At 33.5% G+C, this 23,405-nt stretch overlaps 1 protein-coding gene across 1 annotated transcript; it reads right to left on the bottom strand.

Moving 5' to 3' along the window:
- Positions 1-6,047: 6,047 nt before the first annotated feature.
- LOC143619046 (uncharacterized) lies at positions 6,048-18,804 on the bottom strand. Its single transcript, XM_077091074.1, has 21 exons — positions 18,587-18,804; positions 18,407-18,491; positions 17,523-17,562; positions 17,176-17,424; positions 16,247-16,343; positions 16,081-16,155; positions 15,857-15,955; positions 15,416-15,532; positions 15,222-15,337; positions 15,011-15,110; positions 13,920-14,278; positions 12,013-12,337; positions 11,124-11,338; positions 10,824-11,042; positions 10,561-10,747; positions 9,403-9,650; positions 9,235-9,327; positions 8,586-8,687; positions 8,126-8,498; positions 7,225-7,362; positions 6,048-7,131 (listed from the first exon to the last, which is right to left on the bottom strand). The coding sequence occupies exons 1-21, from the start codon at positions 18,716-18,718 to the stop codon at positions 6,328-6,330; spliced, it is 4,173 nt and encodes a 1,390-aa protein (XP_076947189.1). The 5' UTR covers positions 18,719-18,804; the 3' UTR covers positions 6,048-6,327.
- Between the last annotated feature and the right edge of the window lie 4,601 nt (positions 18,805-23,405).

Raw genomic sequence — 23,405 nt, 5'->3', positions numbered from 1 at the left:
ATGTTGCTATGATTGTACAGAGACTTACATAGTGTATGTTACGGGCAATTTGAGCAGATATACTAGTAATCCTAGTGCTCAACAGGCAAGTAGTAAACAAAATGCTTAACTATGGATGTGTATTCTCTTTTGGAGAATGTTTCATTTCTTAGGTAATTAAGGAATGAATTTGCATCACTTAACAATGGAAATCGAGTTTCTAGCATTTGCAACCACTGATAAAAGTGGTTGAATGACTAAGAAACCGTGATTACAAAATTCCATTATGGTCGAACCGATATCACCAAAATCTATCAGGTGAGATAGTGATGACTATGTCAAATGTATAATGGAAAGTCTAGGCAGCTATATGTTATACAATACAATGTGTGATATCAGTTGGTTTGTAATATATGAGTATAATTTGCCTGATGATCTAACTAAAAGGTTAGGAAGAGATCTCGTGAACATATCAGTCATGGGGATGGATTCAAAGTCCATACTTTAATATCCTATGTCAAGACACCCAATTCCCATCTAATACAACGTTAGATGCTGAATTCAATGCAGAAAGCTTGTCATAGAGATATTGGAACACAATATCATAAACATCCCAAGGTTCGTGTTCGGACCGCAAGATAAAGAAGGTTGAAGTATAACTTCTTAATAGTTCATTGATAAATTGCAGTGTGGGTGCAAGAATAATTAACTACCTATAAGAATATGAAGTTTAGCCGCTTCAAGAAGCTTTGGACTTGAGCTTTGATCTATTCTTTGAAGGATTAGGACACAAGCTAGTAAAATATTGTGTCGAGCGGAATTTGGATTTATAAACGTATGTGTATTTTTCCTTCAAGTATTCAAATGGATAGCAAGGGTTCAATCCATAGGACACCCCGATATTCGAATATTTGGATCGTGTAATTTACTAAGATGAAAATTCAATCCGTAAGACATTTTCATTTATGCATATGTTTGCGTTTCTGTGACGATGGTTAAGTTATCATAGATATCACTAAAATAGGGGAGGATTGTTGGTTATTTTAGTGTTATTGGGTTAACTTGTTGATCGAGGAAATAACGTTAGATATTAAACGAGTTAGGGGACGCGGAAGTGCGGGCTCGTTTAACAATAATGTTATTTGGGCTTTGTTATTCGGTTTTATACTTGGGCTTAAGTATAACATTAAGTGGGCTTGTAATTGGTTATATTGGGCCTCATGTGGGAATCGATCATATATAATGATCGATGTTATCTCTGGGATGATATATCTCGATCATATAGATACAAAGGGAGAACATACAGTTACTTGGTTCTCTCTTTTTCTTTATCTATATAGGAACATCAAAATTCAATTCCATATACAGAAATCTCTGTCTTATACGATAAATCATTGCGTGTAACACACAAATAGGTTTATCTGAAAGTGATTCACGATTTAGAGATTAATCCGGGCAATTGTTCTATAAACCAAGATTGAAATCAAGATTACAGGTTTGCATCATCGATCGAATTCATCATCCAGGTACACATTTATACAACACTTTATACGGCTGAGATTGCATGCTGAATACTTTAAACGGATGTGATTTTCCCAAATGTTGGTTACAATTAGTGGGAAAAATATAATATATCTATATACTATATATAATACACCAAAAAAGGGCAAACTAAGACACCCATTTTTAAGTAATTTACAACACTTAAAGCTTGAGGTACATGTGTTAGTAAGGGTAAACATGTCTTTTAAACACAATCCATTCAACTTACAAGTTTGGTTCCTCATCTTCAACCATATTATGTTTTTAATTTAACTTGTAAACTAACTTCTCACCCATGATTTTTAAACGACTGTAGCCTTTTCATACGTTAATGTTTTATAAAGAAATTGCACCCTAAAAACGAGCATTTTATTCTCTTTAATTTGGATATGATATTGTTGTAATTTTTTTTCATTTTAAATAAACTAATATGTTACGTAGGGGTGTTCAGTGTCGGTTTTGATGATTTTTAAGTTAAATTTGTGAGTCAAACTGTTAATACTGATTTTTTGTCGTCCAAAACCAAACTCAACCATTGAAAGTTGAAACCAAATCGTTACTAACGGCCTGGTTCCAGTTTAGTTTCACAGTTTAAACTTTAATAATAAATTTAGCTTAAAATAATTAATAATTTAAATGTACCGTCAATTTTAACTAAAAACTAACATAATATGATACTTCAGATGATCATAAATAAAAAATGATAATTTTAGCCACATAAATGGTAAATATTAATGGTAGATCTGGACGTGAAATAATAACAACAAAGATTACAAAATGAATCATATTGCAATAAGGTTAATTTACAGTCTTTTCTTGTTTCATATGGCCGGTTGCCGATATAAACCGCGAACCAACCGTTCACTACGTTTTGGAAATTTTGAAACCGACCAACAAACCGAAAATAAAAAAGAAGCAGAAAAAAGAAGTCAAACCAATGACCGATTTAAACGATTTCAAGGTTTTAACCGAACCATAAACACTTATATTTGTACGTGATTAACAGGTTCAAACACCCGCTGCATCGCGCGGGCACTCATCTAGTAATATGCCATGTAAATGCCACTGCCTGAAAGTAAACTTTTTAAAGGATCTGGTCTGTAAATCAACCATGTTTAAATGATAAAACTTGTATTTATGTAAAAAAAACAGCTCTAAAAAATTAATACAAATTATAGAATAAAAAAGTATTTTTAATATAAAAAAATGTTATTCTTTAAATTAGAAAAAAAATTGTTTAAAAATAAGAAAAAGAGCGTTTTTTATATAAACTGGTTTTCCAATACTACACTAGCTTTTTCAATCGCAATCAACCAATCAATCCGGTGTTACCATATAGGAGCCAACCCGTGTATCTCCCAGGCAGTCAACAATGCCCAATTGAAATCTCTGATAATACCGAGGACAACATTTCCCAGTATTACCCATCTGACATCCCAACATAACATCCTTCCGAGGAACAAGAGGTGCAGAGCAAGATCAAACAGGAGACTGAATCGGAATCATCAGGTTGGATGAATTGTCATTCTGATCAAAGGAGATGGCAATTCGGAGCACCACCACAGAACTACCAATACTAGATACCATACACCACTACAAGACCAAGCCGTAAACCGAAAATGAGGGTTACCATGCCTTTTCAAACGCCAATCAAAAACCCTTATGAATCGGAATAGGATCCCGAAGAAGAGGAGGACCCCGAGGAAGAAGATAAAGAAAATGAGAATCCTGATTTTCCTCCATACTTAGGATCGAGACCTTCAATCTCCCACAAGCTAGAGAGATTCGAGAGGAGGCAAATCTCATCGAGGAATTTTATACTAGCAATATCTCCGATGAAGAAAAGCATGCGTACGTTGCTAATCCGCATCTCTATCCCAGGGAAAACGCTTCTCTTCCCAGCCGCATCCGCACCAACGAGATATCCGAACCCGCCAAATTCGGTGATGGACGAGCTGAGGAATGAGAAAGTGGACAAAAAGAAAGTAGGGAGAAAGATTGTCAAGAAATGTAACAAGATGAAAAATCTTGTTACAAAATGGATTAAGAATTAGAAATCAATGTTGTGTATTGTTGTAGTTGTTGTGATCTTTTTCTTGTAAAATAAATAATGTATTATAAAGCTTGTCTTTTCTGAATCTTGTTTTATTCATGTAACAGCATGTCTAAAGCAAATAGTAAACAAGAAACTCAATTAAACAATAAAGGAAAGACCATTGAAGAAATTATGCAAGAAAAAAATATTGCGGAAAATATACAAGCAATTCCACAAAATTATGTGCTTGGTATTCGCGATCTGATAAAAGAGGCTGTAAGCCCAATCTATGAAATATTGAAAAACGATCAAAGTCGTACCGCCTCACATTCTAACAAAAGAGCAAGTCAAAGCAAAAGCGAATCCGCTACTTCAAAAAGAGAATCAAAAAAAGGATCTAAAAAGGAATCGGAAAAGAAAGAAAGTAAGAAAAAGGAAAAAGAAACCGAGAGAAGGAAAGAAGCAAGTGACGAAAGCTCAACTGCTGAAAATGACCTCCGTGAGAAAACAAAGAAACTCAAAATACACGAAGGTTGTGATTTCAAAGTGTTTAAGGTTTACAACCCCAAAGAATTTCACGGGGACAAAGGAGCAATAGTTACCCTCCGATGGTTGGAGGAAATGGAATCGATTGTATTAATTAGCAAGTGTACGGAAAGTGAGAAAGTTCAATATACCTCCCAGATATTAAAAGGGGAGGCATTAGAATGGTGGAATACCCTAATCGGAATCAAGGATAGAGAGAATTTATATAATCTAGACTGGGAAACGTTTAAAGCTATGATACCAAAGAAATTTTGTCCAATTAATGAAATGGATCAACTACAAACCAAGTTGTGGAACCATAAGGTTGTGTGAACAAACCTCAAGGAATATAACACTAAGTTTCTTGAGTATTGTAGGATCGTGCCTCATTTGGTCACTCCTGAAATTAACAAAGTGACGCGATATATCTACAGGTTACCAATCGAAATCCGTGATCTAGTTCGTTCACACATGTCGTCTTCAACGGAGTCTGCCATGGAGTTGGCCGGGTATTTGATGGATGGGATGATAAGGAATCGGGACGAGAAGAAGAAAGATGATGGCAAGTCGACAGTTGGAGGAAAAGTTAGGAAAACTGAGAAGAAAAGGGAAGGGGCGTTTGTGTATAGTCGCCCTATTTGTAAATCATGTGGTAGGAGACATTTTGGAAGATGCCTTCGACCCAACAACTCAATTACATGTAATTTATGCAAAAGACCGGGTCATGTGGAAGCAAACTGCACAAGGAAAGCAGTGGTATGCTTTGATTGTGGGGAGGGGACATTTTAGCAATGAATGTCCAAAGAAGAAGCCGACGACAGGGGCAGTGGGCGCAAGTGGCAGCAGTGCGAAGACCGATGTCAAGAAAGGAAACGCTCGTGTCTTCATGCTGGATACTTAGAAGGCAGCAGATATACCGGATGTGATCACAGGTACGTTTCCTATTAAGGGTTTTATTTGACTCGGGTGCCAATCAAAGTTTTATAGATTATAAATTTTGTAGTCTATTGAATGAACCCTTAGTTAAACTAGATAAACATTATGAAGTTGAAACTGCTGACGGAAATGTAAGTAGAATAACCGAGGCTTTAGATAATGCCACAATTTCTTTGGCCAATCACATCATACCTGTACGGTTGTTACCAATAAGAAAAATAGCGTTTTTTACATAAGAAAAAAATTTAATCATATCAAACTTTCATTAGGTTTGTTAACGAACCAAACAAACACGAACAAGGGCATGCTCGTATTCGTTCATTTAACTTTAAACGAACACGAACAAGAACACTTAACCAAACGAACACGAACAAGGGCATGTTCGTGTTCGTTCATTTAACTTTAAATGAACACGAACAAGAACACTTAAATCAAACGAATATTTGTGTTCATGTTCGTTTATTTAAAAATTATGCTCGTGTTCGTTTATGTTCTTTTGTTTAAAAATTTAATGAGCAGTTCAAATGATAAAAGAACATAAGTGAACATATAAGAACGAATGTAAATGAACACAAAAATAAATGAATACAAACGAACAAATATAAAACCATTTAATAGATGACTCATCCAGATAATATTTAATTGTTTTATACTAATATGTAAACGAACATAAATAAACAGACATAGACGAGCATAAATAAACGAACTAAACATATGTTCATGTTCGTTAGTGTAATTAAACGAACACAAAGTGTTACTCGCAAAACTGACCCATATTTGTGAATTCTGGAAGAGGAAAAACACCCGTAAAATGAAGTAACCGACGATCACATGGATCGAGTGAACCACGTAAACCTGTCTTACGTTTTTCTCTTCTTAAAGTTTAATTATGTTGTTTGTAACCTTCTGTAATCAGTAATTTCGGTAGTCGCTTTATTTGTATTGTTTGTAACTTTCTATTTTCAGTCATTTCGGTAGCCACAACCAATCAATCTCATTGCATCGATGAAATAAAAGTATTAGTGTTCTGAATTGGTCGAGAGACATGGTCATGTCATGTGACGGCACAGCGGGTTTTCTGAATTGGTCAAGAGACTCCATTAGTGTCAACTCGCAAACAAATTCACATGACACGCTTTTCAAATGTATGCTCGCTCGTATGGTCAATACATTCTTCAAAAAATACAGGGGACAACAAGATCTACATTAAGAAACAAACCACCAAAGATGCCCACTTCCTAACAGCTCCAAGTCAATGTTTAAAAAAAGAATTATCAAGTTGTATATAAAAACATACAAGGACCGAGTGATCAAGTCCAGTCAATCATCGGTAGTTCCTCACGAACACCACTGAGAACTTGCGGTTTCTGAGCAGCAGGCGGCTCTGCTGCTGGTAGAGCCGGTGTATTCGTAGAGTTCAAAGTTCTGTCACTTCCCACTATAACCGCATCCGCAAGGTTAACCAGTGCCTGTGCTTCTAAAGGCACACCAGATGCACTTGGTTCTGCTGAAACAGCACCAGAGCCAGAATCATTTGTTGTATTAGCTTCAGCGCCAGATTCAGCAGTCAGCTGCACCGTATCCCCAGATTCAGCATTCGCTTGAACCGTATCCCCAGATTCAGCTGCAGTCGGTTGAACTGTAACCCCAGGCTCTGTCGCAGGTGGTTGACCCTCAGCTTCAGCTGCAGGTGGTGGTACTCCAGATTCGCCAGTTCCGTCAGCGTCAGCAGGATCCGGCACAGCACCTGACTCGGCAGCAGGTGGCGGCGCAGCACCTGACTCGGCGGCAGGCGGTGGCGCTGTAACCGGTTCGGCGGTGGGTCCTTCTATTTGCAAAGGTTTAGGGGGTTGTTGTAGAGTGCCTTGTGAAGTAGGCCCGGTTTTTCTCTGAATACCGGGAAGAGGAGCATCAATAGATGGCATTCCAGGAGGTAATATTTCAATTGGCGGTTTCTTTGCTGCATCTGCATGGCTTGTGAGTTTCGGTTCCTCAAGTGAGGCCAAAAACGCACTTGCAGCATCCATTTTAGTTGATGGCCCGTGTTCCATCTCCTTTTGTAGTGTTTTGTTCCACGCTTGAACCAATGTCCTCAGCGTAGTTCGCCCGTGTGCCTGAGTAAACAAAACCAATTACATTTTATATATACGTATATATTTTTTATTTTTTTAAGGAGAAAAAAGAAAAGAAACTGAGTTGACTCATACATGGGCATGAAGCACAGCTTCAGCTAGCATTCCAGTATCCTGCCATGATTTCTCCATAAGAGCATTATCCCCCAAAACCGCAGCTGCAAATGCAGCTTCTCGTCCAAAGCCCACTGATATCAAATTATTCACCAACCCCTGAATAAACATAACCCTAACTCAGCCAACTCACTGATACCGAACAAATGATCAAACACAAAACGGGGTTTCTTGTTTGGGAGCAATCGTTAATAAAATAAACATGTACGCGCTCATTCGTTTTAACTTTAACCCAACAAAGGATCGAACATGAACAATTAGACAAGCGGGGTTTTCTTTTTCGTGTTCGTTTGTATTCTCGTTCGCTAAAACTCTAAAAGTATAAACAAACAGTTCACAAACATATACGAACAAGCATGAATGAAAATACATGAACATAACTGAGCTAAAACCCGTTAAAAGTATGAGAACAATATGTTGGACCTAAAAATATCCAAAAGCTGGACCAAATTACAGTGATAAAAAAATTGAAATGAATATATTAACGAACAAATTTAAAAAAAAAATAAGTAAATAACAAATGAATCGGATCAAAAAAATTTTTAATGAAAACAAAAGGTAAACTAACGAACAAACATAAACAAATTTAAACAAGCGAACGAGATATGTGTTCATGTTCGCTCGTTTAACTAAATGAACGGAACCTTTGTTCATGTTCGTCCATTTATTAAAAAGACGAACATAAATGAACGAACATAAACGGATTTACACAAACGAGCGTTCACGGACATAAATGAATTTAAACAAGAGGACGTTCACGAACATGTTCACTCATTTAACTAAATGAGCCAAACCTTTGTCCATGTACAGGTTCAATCATAAGCAAATTACTAGTAGATAAAAAACACAATTAACTACATACACCAAGTCGGGTCAATTCTCCATGATTAGCAAGGCGTAAAGCAAGTCCACGTAACTGATGACCCTGTAACGCACCCTTAACTGCACCAGCAGCTGCTAACCGTTTTAAAGCTTCACGTGCCACCTCAGCTTGTCCGGTTGCATCTGCTGCATCAATAACATCCAAAAACTCCTGTGCAAATTTGACCACACCATCAACAGCAACCACAATAGCTTCCTTTTTAGTATTATCAGTAGTTGTACTTAACGACATGATGTCATTCAAGTTAAGTCCAACAGTATCCTGCCCTATATTCCTGCTGTTACTCATTGTCAGAAGACATTGAAGAGCTCGTTTTAGATCACTGCTCTGCATTGCCAAATCAAACTCCAACCTGAACAATAATTAAAGTGTATATGAATTATTAAACAATCATAACCACATAATAAAAGCATAACCATTTGTGTTTGACATCACATACCTCTTAGATATTCCGGGTAGATGAAGGGCTTCGGTAGCATAACCCATTCCGAGCAAAAACTGAGCTAAATCATCATGGTGCTCTCTACCGAGCCTACTTGCCCTACATAAATGTACAAGTCAATTTAAACTCTTAAATCAGTTCAAATAAAGAATTAATATAATACATATCCTTAGAACTTTAAAAGTTTCACATATACCAAAGCAAAACTAAAAACATTATATATACCCAACATTAACGAATTTTTACTTAAAGATGATTCTACCCCTTTCCTTAACATTTGTTTAAACCCTATTTTTGGTACCTATGGAAAACTAATAGAAATTGCTTCCTTCCCATCTCATGTATGCTTTCGGTATAAGAATTTATGGGTTAAAAAATTTAAGCCAAAAATGGGCTAAATAACAAAAATTGAAGTTCAATGGCATATATCAAACTTTAAAGTTTTTGAAAAATAAGGATAAATTGGTCATTTATTAAATTGTTTTTAATGAATTGGGTATCTTTGATATTTTAACTACTTACATTGTAAGTGAATATATGATATAGTCAGTTTTGCATGGGTATATATGATTTTTCCAACTTTGTAGGGAGTATATTATGAAACGAACTGTAGCACATTGATAAAATTGAGGATCTATAAATTTACCATTTTACTGCGCTAACAGCATCCCCATAGGCTGCAAGACAGCGACATCGAATTCCAGGATGACTAAGGGATATTGCATGAGCAAACATGTACCTATAGCACATACAAATAATAAGAAACAATTATTTAAAAAATATTTATAATTGGAATAAGGTTTTTGACACGTACCTATCAATTAGCCAGAGAACACCGTCTCTGACACCGACAAGAATGAGGGGTCCAATAGGCCGCTTTTGCTCTGATGGAAAACGAGTGACTGCAACTGCCACCCCTCCACCACCAACTGCTACTTCATCAACTCTTCTACCTTCAGCAAACTTTTGCAACGCGTCATCAGCCTCAACTCGGGTTTGTTTAGGCAATGTCAAGAATGGAGGTATAGAAGGTGGATGCTGGAAAGATGCTAACCGCACAACCTGCAAATACCCACAGTTATTTCTTCAAACATAACTACTCCAACCTTTACTTAGTATATTATTGGTATATTTTTTATATAAAAAAAATTAAGCGTGTCTGAACCATTCAATGGGTTGTTCAAATTTTTTAAAAACAGGGTGTCCAAATGTTTACAACTGGACGCAAGGTTGCAAAAGTCGCTAGGCGGTCGACTGGGGAGTTGAGTGTACTCGGAGTACTCGGAAATGGTAAATATAAAGAAAATTAATTTTTGGATATTATATACATGTCAAATATCATAAGTTTACTAATATCTATAACAAAATAGTGAATATCAATATAAATAAGAGAAATACAGTTTTAAATAATAAATTTTTCTAAAATTTGCTAATCATTAATAAAGAAAAGCGATATTATTTTTTTAATATTATAGAAATATGAATTATACTTTATTTTTTCAGTCAAAATTTTCCCAAGTTGTCCGACTAGATGTGATTTTGGCTGAGGTTGAACACCTTTGATCGATTATTAATAACTAGGCGGAGTTAAAGAAACTCCCCTCGGCGCCATACCTTGTAGCGAGTACTCGGAGAGTACTCGGCCTTGTAGACCTACTTTTACAACATTGACGGGAAGCCAATATTTCAATTTAAAAAATTGGATGTTTTTACCCCTTCGTACACATGGCGACTCACGGTGGCTTCTCACACTTCTTACACACTTAAGGCTTTCTAGCATATCACACCCCCTAAACACACACACACATATATATATAACATATATATATATATATATATATATCTGTGTGTGTGTGTGCAAAATCTGACATTTGCATAGTGTACTAGTTATGGTAAGCCACATTGAAGTTAGAAAACCTAAATAACAAAGGTTTAAGCAAGACAATTTAATATAATAATTAAACGTATATACTTGTAGCATTGGTGGTCTGAGTGATATCCTCTCCTGTGCTGCAGATTGTGGAGTATCAACTGCAATTAAGGCTAGCTCTCCATGCTCTGCAACTGCTCTTGCCTGTGCCTCCTTCAGTTTCATCTCTTCTTTTCTCCGCTTTGTTTCAATATCAATAGGTGCAACACCAGCATCCACAAATACACACCTAAAGACAAGTACACACACACTTAATACTGCAAATAACAGACCTAGTTTTCATCATGATATAGAATGTAACTTACTCGATTGTTGTTGGTGTAGCCACAAATAACTGTCTACGGTGCCATACTGCACCAGTGGCATGAGGAATCGCCACGTCACCCAAGTATCTATATTGAGGTCTCAAGGATGATATGGCAATGTATTGATGATATGCAAACGCACAATACTCAACTGTTTGATCCCACGCTGTCCATTCGGGCTGAGGCAGCATTCCACCAACCGGTTGAAAGCTTTCCCAACTAAACATTTCAATGTTGTTAATAATAAGTAGCATGATTAAATATATTAAAAAAAATTAAAAAAAAAGTAAGGTTAGTTACCTGTATAACTGAAAGTTGTGAGGTGGCGGTTCAGCAGGATTCTTTTGTGAAGAAAAGGGATCATCAATGGTGCTGAATGAAGAAAGGGCACTATTTCCAAAGCCAGACAAGGGCATGGATTGTATTGATGAAATAGATGTAGCAGCAACGGGACTAACCCTTCTAGAAGTTTTGTAAGAAATACCAAGTAGTGTCCCTCCATGCAATCCAATCACCTACAATCAGACAAATAAATACAAGGTATAATATAATGCACTATATATATGGCTGCTTAAAAAGCTTGCAGCTTGTGGTTCGCTCAAAGTTGGCTCGAAAAAAGCTCATCTCTATACGAGCAGAGCCCAAGACAGGGTTAGCTCAGCTAGGAGCTAGCTCAATAACTAGCTCGTTTGTTCGCTTTTATTGGCTGGCTTAAATTGAACCACAAATTTTAATTTTTAATATATAATAATAATAATAATAATAATAACTACATCTAAAAACATGGAGGGAAAAACAAAAATAATATATATAATATGCTTTTCGTTTTTTAAAAAATAATATCAAAGATAAATAATACATATAATGTTATAAATTCTCTTGTTTATATATTTTCTATTATGTGTATGTTAAAAAAGTGCCTTTTGTCTACTATATATCCATAAAAAAAATTAAAATAATTGTATATAATGACACTTTACCGATAAAAAAAAGATATCCATAATTGTAAAAAAAATTAGAATAACTAATGAGCCGAGCTGAGCAACTTTTCAGCTGCTAAAACAAACGAGCCGAGACAAACTGACTAGTTTTAAGTTCGAGCTCTAGTCTAGATATATCTTGGTATGAAAGAGGTGGAATATATTTTAGAAGCAAGAAAATAAGAAAATAATGAAAAATGAAATCGTACTGGCTCAGTGCGTTGACCAATTGACCTCATTAATATGTTCGAAGTGCCATCATCAAGCAAAATACGGACTTGAACACTTGCAGCAGAAGCGGCGGCTGCTGCCGCTTGCGCGGCGGCAATGGCAGCAGCTTCCTTGGCTTTTTTTGATGAGCTGGCTTTAGGTAATATGGGCATCCTAGGTTGTGGTGCGGATTCCAAAAGTGCAAATCTGTCTCGACACGTATCCCAAGCCAGAAGTCTTGCAGTGCCTGAGTCAACAATTGACCAGTCACTAACCTTGTAGATTGAGAAGTATGGAATATCCGGCCAAACAATTGCAAGATACCTGAAACAGATTAACCATCCATCATCATACAGATTTTATATTCATATCGTGTCATTAATATTATGAATTAATCAATATGTAAATTAAAGAGACTTTTGACACATTTGTCTAGTTCGACCCATGTGACATGTTGGCTTTTTAGCTATTTCTGCTCTTTTTAACCTTTTGACCCTGTAACAATTTAGGCTTGTAAATGAACCGAACAAAACATGTTCATGTTCGCTTGTTTAACTAATAAATTCAAACGGAAGAAAAAATCTGTTGATAAATGAATCCCAATTTGTTGACTATTACTTATTAGATCTTGCTCTACAATCTGGTTTGCTTAACTGAAATGGAACACAAACAATTAAATGAATAGAGTTTTCTTATTGGTGTTTGTTTGTTAGAGAACTTATTGTGTTTATGTTCGTTCGCGACAGTACCAACAATGCATTGGGCCAAAAACCAGTTAAAAGTAAATGAGAACAACGTGTTGGGCCTAGAAAAGTTATTGAAACTAGACTAAGAAATCTTAATGAACATATAAATGAGTGTAAACGAATGAACTTGTAAACGTAAACTAAAAGCACAAGACATGTGTTCATGTCCGTTCGTTTAACCAAATGAACAAAGAGATTTTGTTCATATCCGTTCATTTTTCAAATAAACGGAACACACACGAACAGACATATAGGAACTTAGAGGAACGAACGTTCAAGAACATAAATGAGCAAACACGTGTTCATGTTAGTTTTTTAAACCAAATGAACAAAAAAAATTTATGTACATTCATTATTAAATACATGAACATCAATGAACAAACATAAACGAATTTAAATGAACAAACGTTCACAAACATAAATGAAAAAAGAGACGTGCTCATGTTCATTCGCAGAACTAAATGAAAAAAAGAAACTGTTCATGTTCATTCATTTATTAAATAATAGAACGAACATAAATGAATCAATATGAATGCACGTTCACAAACACAAATGAGCAAACGATGCATGTGTTCATGTTCGTTTGTTTAACCAATGAGCAAAAAAAAATTGTCCGTTCGTTCATTTATTTAAATAAACGAACTTCATGCCAAATGGTTTACTGAAAACTCGGCTCGTTAACGGCCCGGTTAACACAACCCGAATCAACCCATTCATATGTAAATTGGTTTCAACCGGTTTCAACCAATTCACGTGTAAATTGGTTTCATATGTAAATTTATGTTATTTTCTTTTCATATATTATATATTCTGTCTATTTATGTATCAGTATTATTATTATTATTATTATATTTACTGCGTGCTATTATTAATTATATTACTGTTAAACTTTGATTTTCTCTTATATTCTCTCATACATATGTTTTTACTTTAGAGCCGAGGGCCTCTCTGGAAGCCACCTCTCTATCCCATTCGATAGAGGTACGGTGTGCCTACATCCCACCCTCCCCAGACCCTACTTGTAGCTTTGCTATTAGTGGGATTTCACTGGGTATGATTGATTGATTGATATGTAAATTGATAAAGTTTCACAAGATCAATTAATTCATACTAATGTGCAATACGATGGTTTCAATAAAGAAATGTTCGAAAGAACTTACTTTCCAGAACTGCTGACAGAAAGAACAGAATACGAATCATGTGGAACAGGTGTACTAATATGCTTTTTGATCTGTTTAACATTGAGTTGTTCAGAAAACTCTCCCTTTAATCTTCCTGTTTCAGTTAAAGATCCGTTACTTCCAAGAGAAGGATTTGCTTGGTTGTTTAACTGAAACTGTAACAGTTTCAGTTCCCGTTCAACTACATAAACAGCTGCATGTTCACGGCTTTCAGGTATTGATGGTAGAGGCGCGACAGCTGGAAGAGATCTAGGGTCAAATTCACTGAGTATGATGCCTATATTTGTTCCAGTTGCTACAATATGTGGCTGTAATGAATGTGCAACCATTGAATATACCTAACATTACAATCAAACAACCATCAGCATAAAAAAGCATTTTTACTGACAATTACATAAAAATAAAAATATGTAACTCTCTTAAATAGTTCTTGGTTTTCCATGAGTAAAGCTTGGGAACCGTCAAAAAACTGAGAAAGTTCCAGTTTACTTTCATCATTGGACTTATTTCGATTGAGTTAGGGTTGTAAACGAACAGAACCGAACCAATGGAAGCATTGATCATGTTCGTTCTTTAAGCTTTTATTGGAAAACGTCACAAACAAACGGCTCACAAACACATATCCAAATGAAATCTTGTGTTCGTACTTGTTTGCGTTCTTTCATTGACTTCATAAACAGACACTAACGAATATCAACGAGCATGACGAAAAAACAGAAAGCAACATAAAGTACATGTTCGTTCGTTAAGCTTTTTATTGGACAGACGTCACAAACGAACGGTTCACAAACACATATACGAATGAAATCTTGTGTTCGTATTCGTTTGTGTTCTTTCATTAACTTCATAAATGGACACTAACGAATATCAACGAGCATAACAAAAAACAGAAAGGAACATAAAGTAACAAACAAACATAAACAAACAGAAGCGAACATATTTTAATTTAAAAACAAAAAACTAACATTCTCAATCTAATGCATTCGACAAGAAACTTTAATGTCAGAAATTGTAGAGTTTAATTGTAATTAGCAAACACAAGTACGAATAAATAAAGAGAAAATAATTACCCTAAGCTTTTTGTGAGTTGCAAGTACTTGTGGAGGAACAAGAGAAGAAAGTTCGCATAATGGCCTTGTAAGAGCAGAATAAGTCGGGTGCTCAATAGCCCTGCAAGTTTTCATGAAAACAAAAATTAGTACTACCTGCATCTTTCCTTGAAAAACTCAAATATCCTTAATATGTAGTAATAGTAAAAATCTATACAAGATAATATGTTACCATATATGGGAATCTTTGACACAGGTTAATATATCAAGGTTTGGTGCTCGAGGATGGCACCAAGATGCCACACTATGACAAGCCATTTTTGGGACAGGCTTAATACGCCTTAATTCCTGCAAATATTAGTTGAAATACATGAATAATATAGTGAATTAATGATTTCATAAATAATTATATGAAAAAAGTGGTACCTTGAATGACATTGTATCCCAAATGGCTAAAGTCTTGTCTGCCCCTATTGTTATGAGCTGAGGTGCACTTCCACTGACTCTAGATAACTCAACCGCCACAACACCACCATCATGTGCCTTCAATAGAGTATCTCAGATATTATTAGCCATTTTATATATCATCTTAATTTCATAGAAAACAAAATGTTTCAACTGTTGTAGAAAAAAATTAGATAGAAACAAAGTCACATGAAACAATCACAAGTCCTCAAGACTACTAGTCCAAGATGTGGGGCAGTGAAAAAAGATTAAAATGTACAAATTACCCTTTTGGGATATGCAATTAAAAGATTTAAGATAACAGTATTAACTGAAACTGATGGAAAAAAAACCATATATAGATGCTGAATACATTATTAATGTTAGAAATGTTCTTTAAAGTTTGTCATCATTAATAGTTACCTTCAAACTCAGCTTAGGTACAAGTTCTCGTGAATCTTGACCATGATCCGCACTCCAAAGTACAAGTAAACCATCACTACCACCAGAGACTAGTAAAGCCTGCAGGACATGAATTAAAAATAACATTTTTAAAAATCCTATAAAAATTTGACACATATTACACCTCATATATTCTAATGAAACATATATACATTAATAATATCTAATTAAGAACTGGCACATACCTCTCCTGAAGAAGTCATAAAGGTCATCAAGCAAGATATCGACCCTTTGTGACCCCCTGTGTATCTTCTTACAAGCTACATCCAAAAAGCATTATCACATGATGTAAGTAATTTATGATAAATTGATAATACAGTTTTATTGTAGATGAATATATAATTTGCGAACCTTCCATGTTATCATTGAAAGGACTCTGATCACACCATCTGATGAACCAAATGCAACAAGAGGTCCATCTCCACCAGTCGTAGTCAGGAACTCCATACTGCACAACTAAACAAAAATGTTACTAAAGATGAAAAAAAGCCCTAAAATTTGGATCCTAAAAAGTGCCCCCTTTAATACATCTTCAATAAACAAGAGTAATTTACTTTTTCTCTCCAACAACTATTGACCCTTTTAGACATTTAGCATGTTCCCATAATTACGCCCTACTTGAGGTGCGCGCATATTATGTATATATGTGTAAACCCTCGGGTGGGCAAAAGTGAAATTGCACTAATTTTGACGTTATTTTACTAATCTCGTGAAAATAACGTTAAAAGTGGCGGAAGGTTAATCAGGCATCATGTGGTGGCGTTGATAGCCGAAAGACGAGGGTACATGCACCAATCAGCCGGTATCCCGATGATTGAGTGCTATGTGCTTTATGTCCAAGGCTTGATGCAAAACTACTATCGAGCCGGGGGTCTCACCGGAAGCAGCCTCTCTATCCCTATGGGGTAGAGGTAAGGCTGTCTACATCTTACCCTCCTCAGACCCTACCATAGCTTTGCTATTGGTGGGATATACTGAGTACGATGATGATGATGATGATGATAATGAGCATGTTCCCATAATATGTGATGATATAGTTTTAAGTAATTAGCTAATGAAGATCTTAATTGCAAATACTTAAGATAAAATATAATCATTTTAGGGTAAACTTAGTTAATTAAAATGTAGTCAATAGCGTAAAAGCTAACTAGCGTGTAAATTTCTATTAGAAGTTTTGAGCTTATGTAAACTCAAGAATGTATATGACATACAAAACTATGCAATTATATGTTCCTTGGCTTTTTTATTAAACAATCATGTAAGATGTAGTTATGACTTGCCAGATAAGCGAGCGGTTATCCAGGTCCTGCTTTGGTACATCACGACCACGCATCGTTACCAAGTCCAAAAAAATGGCCTTATTTTCACAACATATGACAAGAAAATGTCTTCCTTTTGTTGATGGAGCAGGAGAATTAAAAGCTGAAGTCAACTGGTTGACCGCTGATGGTGGTTCAGCGGCGGCAGAGCGGTTACGCCACAGTTGCCAAAACCGAACATCATCATCATAAAAGCTAACCTGTCGTACACTGAAATAAACATATGTTTTGTTTTTACTTTGAGATTCCAAAAACTGTAAAAACATATTAGCAAACAAATGGAACACAAAGAGTAGTAGATCTATTACCTCCCACCACGTAGGGCTTCTGTTGGTTTCCCTTTAGACTCTGTCAAATAAAACATAAACTTCAACTTTTTCATATACCAACATTTAAAAAGTATAGGTGGCAACTCTAACAGGTCATACAAAATAACAAAAATAAGCTGAAAAGGCAAAACAGTCGAAAGTCACCCAAAGCATTAATATCATGCTTGAACGTAAACCATAAAAAGTCATATCAGACACCAATTGTGTGTACAAAAGTTCAAGTTTTTAACAGAAATTGTTTTGGGTCAATCATTGTACCCAACACGAAATGTTGAGAAAAGTAAGTCGAGTAGAATGCTCTTGTAACTTTTAATCATGAGAATTTTAACTCTTCTGACATGGCTAAATATTGGAATTAAACTTCTACTGTCAATGTGACTCTATCTGTCTGTGTAAAGTTTAGGTTATTATAATTAACATAACATAATTTGATATACATAAACAAACACATTTCAAAACCTCTGTCTGTGCTCCGTATTTTTGTTATATCAGTACTACACAGAATAGTGATTCAGGATCTAATATGAGTTCAGGAGCCCAATATGTGTGTATTTGTATTCCACGTAAATGAGACTCAATACTTCATAACCAAATTCATAATGATTTCATGTATACATATAATTGTTTTTTGATTCACTAATATTTAGAATCGAGAAGTCAAATGACTGTAACTGTACGTCCAGTCAAACAAGAAATTTCTATTGAAACAGAGGACATGATGCTTTCTCCCACAGCATATCTAGGGTACCAGGTGATAAATGAAGTGACTTGGAATTGTAATTGTAATGGATTAGTTATGGAGAAAAGTGAGTGATTGATTTCATTTGGCATGTGGATAATAATAATGAATTAGTTGAAGTAACCTGATTCGCCTTCGGCAAGCTTCTCCAACTTAGCACCAACCAAACGGCGTTCATCAACACCTCCAGCTTTCAACTCATATATAACCTAATTAATAATAAAGTTTATGATGAATAATTGTATACTATAGTATAGTAGAATTAAACAACAACAGCAGCAAAACCTAATAATAATAATAATACCTGACGGTGCTCCCAATTCCAAACGGAGACGTGATCGGAAGCATCAGCAGTAACAAGCCATGGATGAGTAGGATGCAATTGGATCTTGACGATCTTGTCATTCGTCGGCCGGAATGCTTTCAAACGCAACATTTCACACGTGGATCTAGGGCATAAGATCTTCAACTGCCTCGTGGAACTATGTATTGATTTATGCTGTGCTGAGATTCAGTTTCGCCTTCCTTGCCAATGGCGTGCGTGACGATGGATCATAATAACATCTGTCCGCTCTTAATTGTTTATTTATTAAACTTCAAGGGCCTAAACGCAACATTGCTTTATTACGCTTTAGCATGCTATGCTATGCTATTTTTTTACTCTTTTTTTTAAATATACGACACGGGTGGAATATAAAAATAGTCGACTAAAGACATTTTTAAGATAATAAAAGTTTGTTCCATATGTTTGTTGTGGGAGAATTATTTGATATAATTGCAATTCATATTCCTAGGTAAACAAAGTACTTAAAACAATAACTTACTAAAAAAGAATATTCATAAAACATTGTTTGAAAACATAATTTAAAACTTTAAAAATTACAAATTCATAAACTGCTAAATATTTCCTTATAAACCATATTTGTTGTCTTGTTTGTAACTTTACCTTACTTTTCCAAAATATGCATTTTAATACAATATCTACTCTTCACTATTGATAAAGTAACATATTGTTGACCATAAGTAGAAAAGGGGCCTCTCATATATATATTCCAACTCTTGCTAGAGATCGGATTTGAGTCGTTAAAAATCATATCGCGCTAATCTATTGTGTCACCAATATCACCAACGATTAACGCTGCAACTTTAGAAATTTTTGGCAGGTTGTAAGTCCGTGCATCTTTTTGCCTTGTTCTAACAATGCACAACTTTAAATCCATACCGGGATCTTTTTTAAAACAATCGCTTACCATACGATATCCTTGAACCAAAAGATTTTGAGAATCCAACATTATCTTCAAGTAATTCTTTATTTCTTTATCTAACATTTCCGAACTAGTCGTTACGTAAGAAAATGATTATGTGTTAAAAATAATAAATTGTTCATAAAAATATTGAAAATAATAAATGATGTTTTAAATATCCACCTTGAGTCGTGACAATTATGATATACAATACATAAATTCAGTTATTTCATATAATAATCTTTATTTATGATTTTTTTAATAAGTTTTTGATAAATCTATCCGCTATTAATTCAAAGTGTCAACCCAAAATTTGGTGTGATTTATTATAGAAATAAAAATTCATACCGATATTATTATATTACATTTTGTGTGCATAAAAATGATATTTTCGGAAAAAAATATTGTCACAAAGACTAAGATTTTTTTGTAAAAAAATTATCTTAAAATAAAAAGAGAAATGTTCAACACGGGTTAGTAAATCAAAGAACCGTTTACCACACAGGTGGAAAATATATATTATGTTATACACTAAATGAATTGTAAAAAGTTGTATTTTAGAAAAAAAATATAATTATATATGAATTATAAGGTATTTATAAGAATAAAATTACAAGTTCAATCATCTTTATAACTTAAACCATGAACCAAAAAAATACATTAAGAATAACATGTAAAATCTATTTAATTCATATGTTACATGCCCGAAAACTTTGTAACATTAAGAAAAACGTTCAAAAATATATGCTTTAGTAGGTTATGGATTAGTGACCCGTGTACTACACGGGAGAAAATTATATAAAAATTGTCAATTATAAATATATGCTAATATATTGAAATATATTGTGAATTTTTTACTTATATGAACTAAATAATTTTATATAAATGTTATGTTTTTTAAATGTATCCTAAAATGGAATGTGTAGTAAGTTATTGCTAATAATTATAATATTTCATTTACTGAACTACTCACTAAACTTTATTTGAAAATGATCAAATAAGAATGCAAGCATTGTTATGATCCTTAAACTCTTTTTGTTTTAGCTTATCACATTTAAATACAATCACAAAAATAATATAAAGAAAGTCAATTGAATGCTTAAGAATCCACTTGGTGACATCGTTACCATAAAAGCAAAAATCAACCACAAAGTAAAAAATAAAATTAGAAATAAAAAAATATATGTGTCAAAATTTGAGAAATCCTAAAATCACTAAATGAGTTGATTAATTTTATTTTTTTTTAAAGTATTAAAATCCTGTAACAATAATATTATATAAGACATTTATGAACGTATTAAAAGATAAGTATTCAAATATAGATATTGATATAATAAAAGAAATCATTATTGTAAGTCAAATCAAATATTAAATGTTATCATAATTATATTAATTATACATCTATATTAATTATGGTAATACTTTAAATAATTGACTGAAAGTTTAAAAGCTGCAATATAACTTGTTGATCATTCAAAAAAATAACTACAATATAATAAAAATCTAAAATACCTAAAAACAAACATCTTCTGTTGAGAGTAATAACTTTAGTTATAGGTCTATGTTATATTGTTTTAGTGTTCCATAAACATTTTAAATAGATAGACATTACAAACATTAAAGAGAAAACATAAACAACATATCTTGTAGTATCGAATAAAAAAAATATCAATTAGCTTGAGACATCATAAAATAATAGAAAATGCGCATTGGAAAATGTATATAGAAAATCCAATACTATGTATGAGTGAATAATAATTTTTCATATTATAAGTAATGCAATTCTGGAATGATTAATTTAGTAAATCAGGAATTTTTTTTAATCAGTATATGTAAGAAAGTGCATTAAATACATATATTATAAAATATCATAATTTATTTTCGTACATGGTAAAAGTGGAAATTTGTTTAAAAAACAGTACCGTTAATTTAGCTGGACAAGAAAATTAATTGATTGACTTATCAAGCTTGGAGTATATTATTTTGTAATTTAAAATATTGTATGAGTTAAACAAAAAAATTTATAAATAAATTAATTAAGCATATAAAAAAATCCATAACAATCATATTAAAACCTATTGTTCCATTCTGAGTTATGTTCTTGGCTTTGATATCATCAAATGTAGCAAACGACAATCCATAAAGGTGACCTTTAAACTCATCGCAAATCGAAAGACGAGTTTCTGATGTGAAACATAGCTTGTGTGGGCTGTCAAAATAATGGTATGTTGACATATTTGCACCAAGTGAAGGTTTTCAAACAATCAATGACCGATTCTCAGCTAGCCAAACATCATGTTTCGGTATGCAAACTTTCCTTACATATGCCTGCATTCTATGACCCTGTTATATTATTAGTAAGACAAACATTATAACAATTAATTTTATATAATGAGGAAGAAAAAAAAAGAAATATAAACAATTATAGTTGTATATAATAATACCATCTCATCTTGTAAAATCATTTCTATGGACCAGTCCTCTCCAAGTTTATTGTTGTCCTTCAAACATCATAGTCTGAGTATACGAACCTTCAGTACACAATCGTTGTTCGAAACATCCAAACCATTGAACATTTTAATGTTTGATGCTTCCATGTTGCTGTGTAACAAATAAAAAATTCAAGCAAAGATTCAAGATTCATTAATTAACTTTTAGATGAGTTAAAAAAATATTTATCCGTATGAAAGAAAATAAAAACCTTGACAATGATACAAATATGAATCGAAGAGTAAGTAAGTGAGAAGTGTGTGAATCTCTTTATTCTGGTTACAGTATATATAGATAAACAGTATCTGTTAGAAAGTTTGAATTGCTAAAAAAAGGTCTAAATGCAGTTAATTTAGGGAATACAATCAGGGATTTCAAAAAATGTAATTGATATTGATATAAACTTATTTTGCTACTAATAAATATAGTAAAATTAAAGAATATATTAGGGATTTGTATAATAACCGATTAATAAATATAGTAAATTTGCAGAATGTAATTAGGGATTTATTTTTAACAAAATCATAATAACCCATAAGTCATAACTGATATAAATTCAATTATAATATATTAATGTTTACAAAATTAGACATTAAGTTGACTACGAATTCAAATTGATATAAATTCAATTATATTATAATTAATGTTTACAAAATTAGACATTGAGTTGACTACGAATTCAAATTCCGATTTTAAAAAGTTGTTAGGTATTATTAATTATATGAATCAATAAAAATCAAAATACTATAATTGTAATTTAGAATCAATTACACATTAAAAATTTAACAAATACCATAATTGAAAATCGGAATCAATGACACATTAAAAATTAAAAATTTAACATTTAACATATAATGTAATTGAATCTGGAATGAATTATACATTAAATATTAACCATAGGAAACATAGGAATTATCAATTAAAAATATCAATTAACATTAACAATCAAGATTAAACATGCTAACCTAACAATATAAAATACTAACCTAAGATAATTAAACATACTATCCTAACAATATAAAATACTAACCAGAAAAACATCGATTTACGGTAAAACAACCATTGAAGTGAAGATCTGATTAACAATGGACATGGATCTACTCATCGATTGACGGAAATCGTTTCCGGGATGTAATTGAGTATTCCGTTTATCGTCGATTACCCTTATTTAGACGAACGACGGTGTCAATTGAATATGTCGGATCTAATCAAATCATTGTCCGATTGACATAAAATAATAGCCGATTGTATGGAAGATTTTGTTGATTAGGTAAGGTTGAGTATGAAGGAAATGGTGTAATGGAGTTGAAAGAATTGAAACTTGGAAACCGGTATTATTATTGACTTAAATAAATATATTAAGTATTTTAATTATTATGAATAGAATTT

This window comes from Bidens hawaiensis, unplaced genomic scaffold, assembly GCF_021521415.1.
Source record: "Bidens hawaiensis isolate Kalapana, Puna unplaced genomic scaffold, B.hawaiensis_p1.1 tig00002380_1, whole genome shotgun sequence".
NCBI lineage: Eukaryota > Viridiplantae > Streptophyta > Magnoliopsida > Asterales > Asteraceae > Bidens > Bidens hawaiensis.
Note: the sequence above shows the minus strand (reverse complement) of the source record. Positions and strands in the feature narration are given on the sequence as shown.

Bases quoted from the DNA above. Each gene is read 5' to 3' on its own strand.
- LOC143619046 (XM_077091074.1), bottom strand. From the start codon at position 18,718: ATGTTGCGTTTGAAAGCATTCCGGCCGACGAATGACAAGATCGTCAAG. The intron at 17,563-18,406 runs GTTACTTCAACT...TTTATTTGACAG, and splicing joins GCTTGCCGAAGGCGAATCAG to AGTCTAAAGGGAAACCAACA. The intron at 9,328-9,402 runs GTACGTGTCAAA...TATGTGCTATAG, and splicing joins GTTCTCTGGCTAATTGATAG to GTACATGTTTGCTCATGCAA.